Raw genomic sequence first — 14,044 nt, forward strand, 5'->3', positions numbered from 1 at the left:
TGTAAGGGCCATCTGCATATAGTCCCCCTTTCTCCTCTCCCAGCCTTAGAGGGATTAAGGTCAGGGGGCGGGGAATAATAGTATCAGTTGGGAGGGTGAGCAAGGGAGCAAATGGGATATTTGTAGGGCTGAGATTGGCAAGTGAAAAGGCACTGCTTAAGTGCAAATAGATACCTGCATTAAGCAGGCAGAACCTAAAGAAAAAAATGATGTGATTTTTCTAATAGCATATAACATTTGAAGTACATAGGAAAAACCTAATATGTGCATTATCTCTATGAAAAAAAGTCAAATAGTAACTATCAAAGGGATGTAAAATGGAGAAATATATGACATTCAGTGATGATGTAAAATTTCCCCAAACTGATCTCTTTGGCATTTTGCGTTGGCTATGCCAAACAAAATCTCAGCATGTTTTTCTTTTGAATTGACATTCTTTGAGATTACAAGGGATGAAAAACAGCCAAAACCTTTTTGGGAAAAAGAAAAAAGATGGGAGAACTTACCATATCTGATATAAAGGCTCATTATAAATTTACAGTAATTAAAAACAGAATATAGCCAGGGTTGATGCTATAAGCTTTTAATCCCGCCACTTGGGAGAAAGAGGAGTATTATTATTATATTTTGAGGTCAATCTGGGCTACACTGCAAGATTTTGTTGTCTCAAAACCAAACCAAGACAGGACAGCACAACAATGAAAAACAGCTATAGTTAAGAAACTGAGCCACACAGTGACGTGTGTGTGTATGTACGTGTTTTTTTTTTTATGACAAATGTTAGCACTACTGGGTAGTAGAGACAAAATAGGCTGTTCAATACAGAAGAGTTTCATAGCTATTTGCTGTGTCAATATTCATTGGATTGTATATGTATATGTAGCATATTAAAATGGTCCATTTATTTTTTTATTATATTTTATTTTATTTTTTATTTGAGACAGGCTTTCTCTATGTAGCCCTGGCTGTCTTGGACTCTCTTTGTAGACCAGGCTGTCCTCGAAGTCAGAGATCAAACTACCTCTGCCTCCCAAGTGCTGGGATTAAAGGCATGCGCCACCCACCACTGCCCAGCAAAATGATCCATTTTTTCATTTCATGAACTTAAGTATAACTGACAGCTCTTTCTCCATCCCCCACTTCCTTCTTCCTTTCTTTGGAGGCAGTCTCAGTCTGCCCGAAGCAGGTGCTGGGATTACAGGTATTTGCCACTATACCGGGTTTAGTATTTTTTTTCTTCTTTTTTCATTTACTGTGTGTGCGTGCCAGTGGCACGGTTGCACATGTGTGGATGTCAGGACAATTTGTAGGAGTCCATTGTCTTTTTCTGCCTTTTTGCTACCCTAGGGATGGAACTTAGTTTATCAGAGTTGATGGCAGGTGGCTTTACGGGATAAATCATTTTACCGGCCCTGTAATTATGTTTGTTTATTTATTTCAAACCCATTTTTAATTTATTTGTGTGCGCTTGAGCATACATGTGTCACAGTGCACCTGTGGAATTCAGACTCTTATTGAGTCATTTCTCTCCTTCCATAGTGTGGATCTCGGGAATAGAACTCAGGTTGTGGGGGCCACCTTCCCAGTAGTAGCAACTATGTCTTAACCCTAGGAAGTAGGTATTACCAAAATTCTCGTTTTACAGATGAGGAAAGCAAGACACAAGGAAACTATCATTTTGTACAATGTATAGGCTTTTATAACTTGGAATACGGACATGTCCTTAAATAAATCTTTTTGTCTGTTCTGTCTCTAAGCTCCCAGCACAATTCCTTTTCTCTTAGATGCGTCCACAGGACTGCATGTGAAAGAACTACAGCTTCCAGCAGCCATTGCGTGCATATTCACACCCCGCCTCCAGGCACGTTGCCGGCTGCGCAGCGCTCACTCACAGAACTACGCTTCCCAATGTTCTTCGCGCAGCACGTGATGCTCTGTCCTCCGTAGGCGCAGAGAGCAGTTACTATAGCCATAGCCTTGCTCCGCTTTCTCTGATCCTGTCCTAGACCCAGCCTTGGAGTTAAAATTAACTCCACCATGGAGGAGGCTGACCGAATCCTCATCCATTCCTTGCGCCAGGCGGGCACGTAAGTACGCAATCCCCACTAGCCTCCAATTGCTCACATCTGGGACTCCAATACCTATGACCCCATTACCTGAGAACCCTAAAATCGAAACCGGACACCCAAAGGCCCCAAATTACGGGACCCTAACCCCCCTCCTATACCCTAACATCATGGGTCTCCCAAACCTGGACATTTGGTGAACCTAGAGGACTCAGACACCTTGCAAGCCTGGAACTTCAGGAACTGAGACCTGAAATGTGTGCTCTGGACACTAATATGCTTGCACTCTGATATTTAGAGGTTGTAAGACACCTGCACTCTGAGATCCAGGAAATTGGTAACACAGGAGTCCGGTACGCAGAGTCTCCAGAATCCCTGAGATTCTTCAAACTTTAACTCCTGAAGGACCCAGAGCTTTTGAAAACACCAGGGCCCTAAATTCTGAGGGTAGCAGCACTTGGTAACACAGAAACACAACGAATCCTCCATCTGAGGACCCTACAACTCCTGGATACCAAAATTTAGGATGCCTTATTTTTGTTTTTATTCAGGGACATTTGAGACTTCAGTCTCTTACTGTGTAGTTTCTACCAATCCTAGTTATCTAGAAGGCTTTGCCATGCAAAGAACAGTGTCTTGGGGTCCAGAAATATGGAGACCATGCTGCTTGGACCATTTTCACCTTTGCAGAGAGATTTGGACCTTTGAAGTGCAGGGGAGTTTGAGACTTTTCAGAACTCAAGTCACCTGTATTCAGTGAGGTCTTAGGACCCTAGAAGTCATAGTCACTAACACCAGGGGTCTGTTGAAGCCTTGGTTATTCTCTGCCCCCCCACCCGGGATTCTCAAGCCCCCCTCTCTCACTCAAGCCTGCTGCTTTTTTCTTTAGGGCAGTCCCTCCAGAAGTTCAGACTTTACGAGCTTTCACCACGGAGCTGGTTGTAGAGGCTGTGGTTCGATGCCTTCGAGTGATCAATCCTGCTGTGGGCTCTGGCCTCAGTCACTTGCTACCACCAGCCATGTCTGCCCGGTTCCGCCTGGCCATGAGCCTGGCTCAGGCCTGCATGGTAAGTGCCCGCCTCCCAGAATGCACACTGTCTTCCTTCCTTTTTTCACAATGTCACCAAGTTCTTTGACAGTCTTGCCTTCCTCTTTGTCCCTAGTTGTAGCTTAGCATTCATTAGTAGTTAAAAGGTGCTGCTTCTGTAGCAAAATGTGTGACTAGTTCAGACCCTTCCTAGTTCTACTCACACTTGTTGTGTGACCCTAACCATTCCATGCCTTTTTCCTTATCTGTGAAATGGAGATGATAGAAGTAAAGTTGTGTGGATTAAATGAGCTGGTTCAGTTTACACTTGGTCTACCTTTAATAACTACCTTTGAAGCTCAGGATCAAGATTTCACCCCATTATTACATATTAGCCATTTACCCGTTTATTAGGGCTGAAGAAGAAACTTGACTTGGTTATATACTCCTAAACAAAGCTCTGATTAGTTCTGTTCACACGGACATCCAATAGGACACTGTGATTAGCTGCTGTTTCATCCCATGGAAGGTACGGTGTGTGGGGGGGGAGGGAGTGGCTACAGAGGACGGTGTTCTGTTTAAGGGAAACATTGTTGCATTGCACTGTGCCCCTCGTAGTTCTCAAACTTCTACTCTAAAGAAGCGCCCAATCCCTCTCTGTTTTAGAGCTGTGTCTAGCTACTGTGGTCAAGAGCGGAGAGTTCTGCCTTTCCTTGTAGCTCACTGTCTTGACAACTTTGGGTGTGCCTTTTAATGTTTTTGGTCTTCAGGGTTCTCTCCGAGTAGCACGTGTGTGAAAGCTAAATTGATTCTGGGTGTAGCTCAGTTTTAGAGTGTGTACTTCATATTTATGAGGTCTTGGGTTCAGTCTCCAGCACTCAAAAAACAAAAATTAAGTTGCTATAGGAAGAGTTGCTTGCATACTATGGCTGCAAGTATTCCAGCAGCCTGTGTCTATGGAGTGAGTGGAGACACTTCCGCATATTCAGTAAGTTGCTAAGTCTATGGTGGTAGGTCAGTAGAGTATCCAGTGAAAAGTTCCTTGTAGATTAAAGGGGACAGGGTCTTCACAGTTGTTTGCCTTGGACTAGTGTTTATTTATGCAGTTTTGGTCCTAGCAGTACCCGTGTTGACTCTTCCTAGCCAGCTCATTACTCTCAGGTTCACCTAGCTGTCAGGAGTTCTCATATTCTTCTGTCTAGGACTCCTGGTGGCCCAATGTAGCTATCAGTCTACCGCTGTTCTGCGGCTCTGTTCTGAAGATAACCTTCTGAGAGAGAAGTTATGTGTGCTACTGGGCGTGGAGTATACTTTGTGGGAAGCACCAAGGTGGTGGGGTCGGGCTTTCTCTGATTTTTCCTTCTCAGTGCTGTCTGCCTCTGGATATTGTTGCTCATGTTGATTTCAGTGAGGGACAGAGGACCTGGTGTTGTTGGCCATAAAAATGGAGTTGGGTTAAATATTGTTTATTACTTGCCCTATAATTATCACATAGGTATTATTTAACCATCTATCAGAATTAATAAGACACAGATACCTGTTAGATTTTATAATTGCCTTATTTACCTTGGGTCGAACAGATATTTCCATGTACACTATCTCAATAACCTCACCATCCACCTTGCAACCCCATCCAGTGCCATCTACTTTAACCCTTCCTATCTGGGCTACCTTCCATTCATAATTTTATAAATACTTGTTTATATTTTCATCTTGGTGTTTTCTTCATCTACACCATCCTCGGAGTCCTTCCTCCTCAACCACAGGGTTCCTTCTTTACGTTAACCCATCGAGGTGTCCTCCTTCCTCCTCTCTTCCTATCTCTCTGTCTGTTTCCCATGATTCTCCTAAGCCCAAGGCCCGAGACCCTTAGCTATGCCTCCCCCATTCTGTCCTGCCCAGGTTTTAGTTCTTAAGGGATACGTGTGATTGTCTAACTCAGCAGACTTGATTTGCCAGCACAAAAAGAAGGGGTCTCCCCAATTCAACATTGTGTGTTCTGGTGTCTTCTTCTGTATGTACCTTGCTTCTGGTATAAATTTCTGTACTCAAGCTACCTCTCTGTTTTGGCATCTGTCACTGAATACAGCTGTCTTAGTCAGTGTTCGATTGCTGGCTGTGAAGAGACACCATGACCATGGCAACTCATATAAAGGAAAGTATTTAATTGGGGCAGGCTTACAGTGTTAGAGGTTTAGTCCATTATGGTCATGGTGGGAAGCATGGTGGCAGGCAGGCAGATATGGTAGCTGAGAGCTTTACATCTGGATCCCTAGGCAGCAGGAACAGAGACTCTGGGCTCAGTTGGAAACATTTTCTCTAACAAGACCACACCTCCTAATCCTTTCAAATAGTACCACTCCCTGGTGGCCAAACATTCAAATCTGTGAACCTATGAAGCTACTCTTGTTTAGACTACCACAACAGCACACTCCTGGAATGAGTTTCCATATCAGTCACAAGTCTTTGATCAAAGATGCTAGATTAAAAAAAAAAGCAAAAACAAAACAAAAAATAAAAAACCCCACAACTCTAAATAATGTGTCATAAAAGCCAGTTGTTTTTATACTTGTGTGACTATGATACTATGATCCTTTAATACAACTTACATTGTGATAGAATACATGAGCACACATAATAATGATGCTTTTTGAGGCCATACTCTATGCAGACACTGTGGTGACATGCTGATAACTCGTTTAAGCTTCATGACAACTGTCTGAGATGAGTACTTTCAGTATCTTTTAAAAAAATATTTGGAAGTTTTAATTTATTTAGATTTATTTTTTTCATTTTCTGCATATAAGTGCTTTTGCCTGCATGGATGTGTATGCACCATTTGTATGCCTGGTGCTGGTAGATGCCAGAAGAGGATTTCACACCCCCCCCCCCCCCAAAACCAAAGTTACAGATGGTTGTGAGCCATCATGTGAATGCTGGGAATAGAACCCAGGTTCTTTGGACAAGCAGCCAGTGCTGCTTACCACAGAGCCATCTCTTCAGCTCCTGGTATACTTTTCTTTTTATATTACAAAATTAAGTACCTCTGTATTATATTGCCCTGGGCTCACACAATTGGTGAGAGGAAGAGCTTGGGTTTGAATCCAGGAGTAAGTCTTTGAACCTATCTGGAACTCTTTAGAATCCTTTCTTCCTGGCTGTGCTTTTGCTGATTTTTTTTTTTTTTTTGGCCTGTTGTTGTTGATGATGATGATGTTGATGATTTTGTTGGTGCTCGGGATGGAACTCAGGGCCTTGCTCATGTTAAGCAAGTACTCTGAGCCATACCCCCAGTTCTGTTTCTTTTTAAGCACTGCTTATATAATGGATAGAGTCCTAACTTTCCTCTCAAAGGTTCTAGATACTGTTTTCCTAAGCTGTCAATGCTCTTATGACTTTGTTAACTATATTTCTCTTAAAGCTGTTTCTTTCTTTTCACATGGGCAGAAATCTGTGTTCTTTGCTTTTTCGTTTTTGTTTTTGAAGACAGGGTTTCTCTGTGTATCCCTGGCTGTCTTGGAATTTGCTTTGTAGACCAGGCTGGCCTCAAACTCACGGATCTGCCTCCTCTGCCTCCTAAGTGCTAGGATCAAAGGTGTGTGCCACCACTGCCTGGCAGTCAGCCTGCTGAACTTTAATCTCTTTTCTTGATCTTGTACTACTGACTGAGATGGCTTTGTGACTCTCACTGGGGCCTGGCTGCCTTGGGAATTCAGGGGGAAAGTGGGAGGGTGATGGCTGGTGAGTCAGAGGAGATATGGTAGTCATAGGGTCTCCAGAGCAGCAGGCTCTTCCCTGCTTTGCAAATGGGGGTCTGCCTTTTCACCCTCAGCATCATTATCTGGTTATACTTGCTAACCTCCAGGACCTGGGCTATCCCTTGGAGCTTGGCTATCAGAACTTCCTCTATCCCAGTGAGCCCGACCTCCGAGACCTGCTTCTGTTCTTGGCTGAGCGGCTACCCACCGATTCCTCCGAGGATGCAGACCAGCCTGCAGGTACGGGGTCCTGCAGGACTGGGGAAATAGAGTGTATTCTCAGGAGGACAGGAACTGAGGGAGGTGACAGGAAGGGTAGGGGGCAGGGTGTATCTTCATAAAAATTTAGTGGGTCAGATGTCAGAGAGCAAATGGATACAAGACAAGTAGCATGAGGCTAGGGAATGTGTTCCCCAACTTACCTCCTGTACCTCCCATCCTCACTCACTCCACTCTTATCATATGGGGGCTCTTGCTGGTCTCCAAATGTGCCAGGCAAAATCTAGCTTCAGGGCCTTTGGGTCCCTGTATTATTCTTCCCTCAAATCTCTTCAAAGTCAGCTCCCCTGCCATGTAAATCCAAACCCATGGGGGCACAATGCTGATGAAGGTATCTATGAACACCACCCAACTCCAAACTGTAAACTTGCTTAAAATGTTAAGAGGGTTTGCATGTGTGTGTGTGTGTGTGTGTGTGTGTGTGTATGACCCCCTGATTGCACTGTTCTTGAGCATAAACTTTGTAGAAAATAACATCATGTCAAAATGTTAAATATGTCCCCACCTCTCTGTAGCTTCTGCTGTTACCTCAGCAAGGCCACAACGAGTGATCCTTGAAACATTGTAGGCCCTTTTACCAGTCCTTCTCTCTCCTGCTTAGAATTGATGGTCCCAATGGTCTTATTCGTGAAGTTTCTTTTCTGTTATCTTGCTGACCGACAAAGACACCTTATCATCTTTTTCCCCCCCGAGGTGGTACTTAACCTAGTAACCAGTACCTACCTAGTTTAAGCTCATACATATTGAATGAGACTGCTAGTCGAATCCATCTGCATCTGGAGGTGAGGGATCAGGTGCTATGGCTGGCTCCCCAGTGTTTTCCAATTTGTGGCATGTCACTCTTTCCCCAACCCCCACTTCCTCATGCTGTAGGTGACTCGGCTATTTTCCTTCGGTCCATTGGGAGCCAAATCCGGGACCAGCTGGCCCTGCCCTGGGTCCCACCTCTCCTTCGAACTCCCAAGCTGCAGCGCCTCCAGGTGGGATTCTCCACCTCTTATCCATCTAGACTTGTTCCCTCCTTACCTTCATTGTCCTCCTCCATTTGCTCAGGTTGTTGGCACCTTTCACCACTGCCTCATTCTGGAGGTTCTGACTCTGCTCTCTCCACAGGGCTCAGCCCCCCAGCAGTCATTCCACTCCAGTAGGTTGCTTCTGCCTGAACCGAGTTCCAAAGGAGGTGAGGCTGCTGCACTTGTGTGGATTTTTGTGAGGAGGGGAGAGATGTGTGTATGAATGAATATTGGCATGGGGGTAGGGCTAGGGGTAACTGGCTGACACCGTTTCTGCCTTCAGAGCCACGGGAGTTCCAGGCAAGTCCCCTGCTGCTACCAGCCCCCACACAGGTGCCTCAGCTTGTGGGGAGGGCAGCGTCACTCCTTGAACATCATGCCATCCAGCTGTGCCAGCATGTGAGCAGGGATTGCCCAGGAGATGAAGACCGGGTGCGCTGGGCATCCCGCCTCCCGTCCCAGGTACCACCAGTGTTCAGCAATCCTCCTAAGGCTCCTGGTTCTGGTGGCACCTATTAGTCCTCTGCATCTCATTTTACCTACATTCCCTCTTTCTTTGGTTCTCCTCTGTGTGCACCCACCTGGTTCCCTGCCTGAAAGAATGGATAAGAAAAATGTAACTTGTGGCAAGTCCTTCCCCAGTGCCTGCTTTCCTGTTCTGAAAGATGGGGGAGTGGGGAGAGGAGGAATGATCTCGATTGAGTTTTACCTGGGACTCGAAGTAGTCCCTGTGGGGATTGGGGCATGTCCTGAGCCTTTCACGTAGTCTCTGTGTCTGCATTTGTCAGTGGTTCTCATGGGTTTTGGCTCTAGATGTGTGCACCACCTCCTCCTATTACTGTCATTTTTGTTCTGCAGTTTCCCTGCCCCGCTTTGTCAACCTTCTTTCTATCTCCCCATTTATATATTGCATCTTTCCTTCTGTTCACTTTTGCCTATTTCCTCTTGCCTTCTCCCTACCTCTTCATCTTCTCTTTCCCCTTCTATCTATGTTCATATCTGTCCTTTCATCTTCCATATCTACTTTTCAGCCTGTCTCTGCTGTCCATCTTTCCCCTCTCAATTTCTATTTTTGACTCTTTCTATCTGTCCCTGCCATCCTGGTTGCCATTTTTTACTCTTTTTCTCTCACTGCTCCATCTCTGTTTTTGTTAGAGGGGAGATTTGAGACAGAATCTCACTATATATCCCAAGCTGGCATCATCAAAATTTATAATCCCTTCACCTCTGCCTCCTGAGTGCTGAGACTAAAAGCATGTACCACCATACCCAGATACTGTGTTTTCTTTAAATTTATAGGATTTTGTAAGTGTAAATATAGAGCAATTACTCTAATGATTCCTGTCTTCTAGTCTTTCTTCTATTCTAACTTTCCCCTTCTGTTTTAGACCAAATCTCAGAGCTTGGGATTGTAGCTCCATGGTAGATACCACTTACCTAGCATGCATGAGGCCCTGGGTTCCACGTTCAGGATCAAATCCTAGCAAACCCTAACTGCCACATAATTTCACCTCTAAGTACTCAGACAACATGCCATTACTCACAGGAACACTTGTTCTTTTACGTAACCACTGGACTATTTTAATACTGAATGAAATTAATGATTTCTTAGTACCATTTAATACTGAAACAGTCTCTGGGCTTACCTCTCCTTTACTTATCTTTCTCTGTCCTCAATTCTCAACCTTTTTTGCCTGGTACCTTTATTCTGTGTCTACACTGTCCACCATCCTTTCTTTCTCTTTCTGATGTGAAAGCCTCAGGCTCACTTTTCTCTCTTTTCACATTCTTCTGCAGGGTGAAGAGTGACTGGGTAGAGATGTGCAGCTCTGGAGAAAGGCACATCTGTGTCCTTGTGGAGCTCTTAGGCCAACAGGGCAGGGTCCTGCCTTGGTGGGAAGGCAAGGCCCTAAGGACCAGCAGGCCAATATGCCTTCTTCTTCCCCTGTCTGTTCTTTCCAGGAGGATCCCCGGGCTCCACAGCAACGACTGCACAAGCAGCTGGCTGAACATCTGCGTCAAAGCTGGTGCCCACTGGGAGCCCCGACACAAGCCCGAGACCTAGGAGAGATGCTACAGGCTAGGGGTGCTAGGGATAGGACTGGCACCCCCAAAGGCTCCCGCTTCACCCATTCAGAGATGTTTACCTTCCATCTGGTAGGTTGGCCAGAGTGGACAGGGAGTGTGCTGATGGCTTACTTGAGGGTTGCTTTCTATATAAACACCACTGTTGTCCTTACAGGTTCCAGTGCCCACTGAGTAGGCTTTTTCCAATTGGGAGAGGGTGTCAGAGGGCTCCCCTACCTTCTTGGTACTTAAGTGGAGAAAGGGTGGGACTCATGTAAGAGTGTGCAGTGCTCCCAGCACAAAGCCCATCTTTCCTTGGCCTTTCCTTTTTGAAATATGTTTCCCTTTGGGAATATCTTTTCTCCTTAGATGCTCCCTCAGAAGAACTCCTGCTCTTCTCGTGGTCAGGGTGGTTATAGAGCCAAGGTGGTTATAGAGTCAGGGTGTGTATAGGGTCAGGGTGGTTATAGGGCAAGGGTGGCTATAGGGTCAGGGTGGCTATAGGGTCAGGATGGCTATAGAGTCAGTGTGGTTTTAGGGTCAGGGTGGTTATAGAGTCAGGGTAGTTTTAGGGTCAGGGTGGTCTGGGTTAGCATCATGGAGGTTTTCCTTGTGGTTAGCCACTCTAATCTGCAGTTAAAGATGGTACTTTACTCTCCTGTAGTCACAGTCTGAAAACTCTCAGTGGTTGAGTGGACATGGGTATAATGCTTGGGGGGTGATTTGGCATTTGAGGTTGTGAGGGGGATAGGACCTTGTATGATAGCCAGGTTGCTTCTTTTCCCCATAGGAGCCCCAGGCCCAGGCAGCTCAGGTGGCAGAAGTAGTAGCTACCTCCCAGAGGCCTGAACAGGTAAGGAGACCAAGACAAACATGCATGTGTGTGTGAGCGCAAACACGCACACGCACACACAGTCAGCTGGGCTATGCCTGTCTTCTGGACTTGGTAGCTCCACCTAGACTACTGGCCTGTGCTTCCCAGGACACAAGGGCAGCTCAAGAGCAGGAGTTAGAGTCTCTTCGGGAGCAGCTAGTGAGTGTGAACCACATCATTGAAGAGGTTGAAGCTGACATGAAGACCATGGGAATCAACCTTGTGCAGGTGAGGGGCTGGGAGAGGGACTTGGACTGGATCAGGTCAGAGCTAGGGCTTTTGAGAGATGATCCGAAGAGGTCTATAAATGTCATAATTGTTTATGGAGGATACTGGAGATCTCTGATATTCTTGAAGGTTCAGGAGAACTTGTGAAGCAAAGAAAGATGTTGATTGATGGCTTGGTGGGCTTATAGGTCTCTTGGAGGCACATTTGGGCATCAATCAGGCTTTATGAGGGGGACATAGCAGCCGTGGGCATCAGTAGAACAAGATGGGTCTATGTGGGCAGGGGCTTACAGGACTTCTTGGAGCTTCTGGCTGTCAGTATGGAGCTGAAGATCCAGAAGCCTATATAGGTAGAGGCCTTAGAGTTATCTGTGAGGACTTGAGCTAGGCCCAGGGTCATAGTGGGCTCACTGGGGTTGTAGTCTGTGTGTATGACTGGGAGCTTGGCTGTGAATGTATCAGGTAGAAGCCGAGTGCCGACAAAGTGAACTCAGTGTGGCCGAGCAGGAGCAGGCTCTGCGCCTGAAGAGCAGGGCGGTGGAATTGCTGCCTGATGGGGCTGCCAACCTCGCCAAGCTGCAGGTAGGCTGGGCTTTTGGGTTGGGCCAAGAGGGGTGGGGTGGATGGATCCGGCCTGTTTTGACATAACCTCCCCCAATTTCTGCCAGCTTGTGGTGGAGAGTAGTGCCCAGAGGGTCATCCATCTAGCAAGTCAATGGGAGAAACACCGGGTCCCACTTCTTGCTGAGTACCGCCACCTCAGAAAACTCCAGGATTGTAGGGAGGTAGGTGGCAGAGTCCTGGGCTGGGAGTGTAGATGTACTGCCTCCATGGGGGGCTGTCTCTGAGCTCTGCTTACCGCCTTCTGCCCATGGGCTCCTGGCAGTTGGAATCATCTCGACGGCTGGCAGAAATCCAGGAGCTGCACCAGAACGTTCGGGCAGCTGCAGAAGAGGCTCGAAAGAAGGAGGAGGTCTATAAGCAGCTGGTAAGGCTCATTTTAGGGCCCTGGGTTATAACGGTGGGTTGCCCTGTGGGTCTTGGGCTCATGCCTGCCATGTTCCTGCCCAGGTGTCTGAGCTGGAGACTCTGCCAAAAGATGTGTCCCGGCTGGCCTATACCCAGCGCATCCTGGAGATTGTTGGCAACATTCGGAAGCAGAAGGAAGAGATCACGAAGGTGTGTCACTGTGGCTCTGAGGATGGCTCAAGTGGGCAGACAGGCATAAGGTAGCCACATAGGGACTTTATGGTCTCTGATAGGCAGAGCTGTTCAGGTATACTCCAACACATAATAGACACATACAGTCTACCCCAGCCACCCCAACATATGACATAGGCCCTGACTGGATGTAAGTGTAGGCACATGTGTACCATCACTGGCCAGCCACCCTGGCCCAGGCACGGACTGATGGCTACCCTGGTTTCTGCCAGATCTTGTCAGACACAAAGGAACTTCAGAAGGAAATCAACTCTCTTTCTGGGAAGCTGGACCGGACATTTGCAGTGACTGATGAGCTCGTGTTCAAGGTATGGTGTAGGCTGGGAAGGGGTGGAAGTGGGAGTGGGTGTTGCCTGCCCATTTACCCATGAGCCAGCTTGGCCCTCTGTGAGACCTTTAGGTACACTCTTGCTTGGGCTTAGCTTTGCTCTGTGGATGGTGAAGGCAAAGTGGTAGTAAAAGGTTTCTCTATAGGGGCATAGAGTAGTGGAAAAGGTGGGAGTGGCCTGCTAATATGTTTGAGGTCCCTTCTGTTTCATCAGGATGCTAAGAAGGATGATGCTGTTCGGAAAGCCTACAAATATCTAGCTGCCCTGCATGAGGTGAGGAGAGCCATGCAAATGGTGGGCTGGCTGGAGGGAGAGGGCCAGCGCAGGTGCAAGCCTTGTGTTCTTGTCTCCAGAATTGCAGCCAGCTCATCCAAACCATTGAGGACACCGGCACTATCATGAGGGAAGTTCGAGATCTTGAGGAGCAGGTGAGACCTGGGGATGAGAAGGGGAACGGAGGCAGGCCAGGGGATAGAGCTCCTTGTTTTACACTGAGAGTCTTTGAAACCAAATACCCTACAGCTAGAGGCTTAGCCTTACTGCCTGCTGCACCTGGGTCCTGAAGCTAGCCAGTTGGCCTACACTGAGCCCTGGCTTTCATCTTGAGCTCCTCATGCCTCTCAGAGCCCATGGCAGATGTTATGGCTTTAGGTGGAGGGAAGGCCATACACAGAAGCTGGGTGATAGGAAGGAACAGGTCACAGTTACAAGGGTGGGAGGAACGGGGAGTAGTGCAATAGAGGGGCAGCTAGCAGGGGCCGGAAATGGGCCCTGCATGCTGAAGATGTATGCATCACCTTGTCTTAGATTGAGACAGAGATGGGCAAGAAGACCCTGAGCAACCTGGAGAAGATCTGTGAGGACTACCGAGCCCTTCGCCAGGAGAACGCTGGCCTCTTGGGCCGTGTCCGGGAGGCTTAGAGCCCCGATGGAGGTCTCCTAACCACAGGCAGGAATTTGGGGGTGCTGGAGACAGTGCCCAAGCAGTTGCTCTATCATTTCCATCTGGCATCCACTTTCTCCTGCTGGGACCTTAAACCCAGATGTATGCCTGTCTGGTCCCATATATGATCAGGGTGATTGTCTAGCTCAAAAACAATTTATTGGATGGGCATTGGGAACATTGGGAACCAGGCACCTTGGGTGCCAAATAAAAGAGAAGTTTTTCCATGGTCCACACTA

General features: G+C 47.0%; 1 protein-coding gene across 1 annotated transcript; it reads left to right on the top strand.

Moving 5' to 3' along the window:
• Positions 1-1,896: 1,896 nt before the first annotated feature.
• On the top strand, positions 1,897-14,037 carry Ccdc22 (coiled-coil domain containing 22). Its single transcript, XM_021658510.2, has 17 exons — positions 1,897-2,087; positions 2,956-3,133; positions 6,959-7,091; positions 8,004-8,110; positions 8,244-8,310; positions 8,427-8,605; positions 10,106-10,300; positions 11,001-11,063; positions 11,193-11,312; positions 11,775-11,894; positions 11,981-12,097; positions 12,199-12,300; positions 12,384-12,491; positions 12,746-12,841; positions 13,076-13,135; positions 13,216-13,290; positions 13,670-14,037. The coding sequence occupies exons 1-17, from the start codon at positions 2,038-2,040 to the stop codon at positions 13,781-13,783; spliced, it is 1,884 nt and encodes a 627-aa protein (XP_021514185.1). The 5' UTR covers positions 1,897-2,037; the 3' UTR covers positions 13,784-14,037.
• Positions 14,038-14,044: the final 7 nt, after the last annotated feature.

This window comes from Meriones unguiculatus, chromosome X, assembly GCF_030254825.1.
Source record: "Meriones unguiculatus strain TT.TT164.6M chromosome X, Bangor_MerUng_6.1, whole genome shotgun sequence".
In the NCBI taxonomy this organism is placed as follows: Eukaryota; Metazoa; Chordata; class Mammalia; order Rodentia; family Muridae; genus Meriones; species Meriones unguiculatus.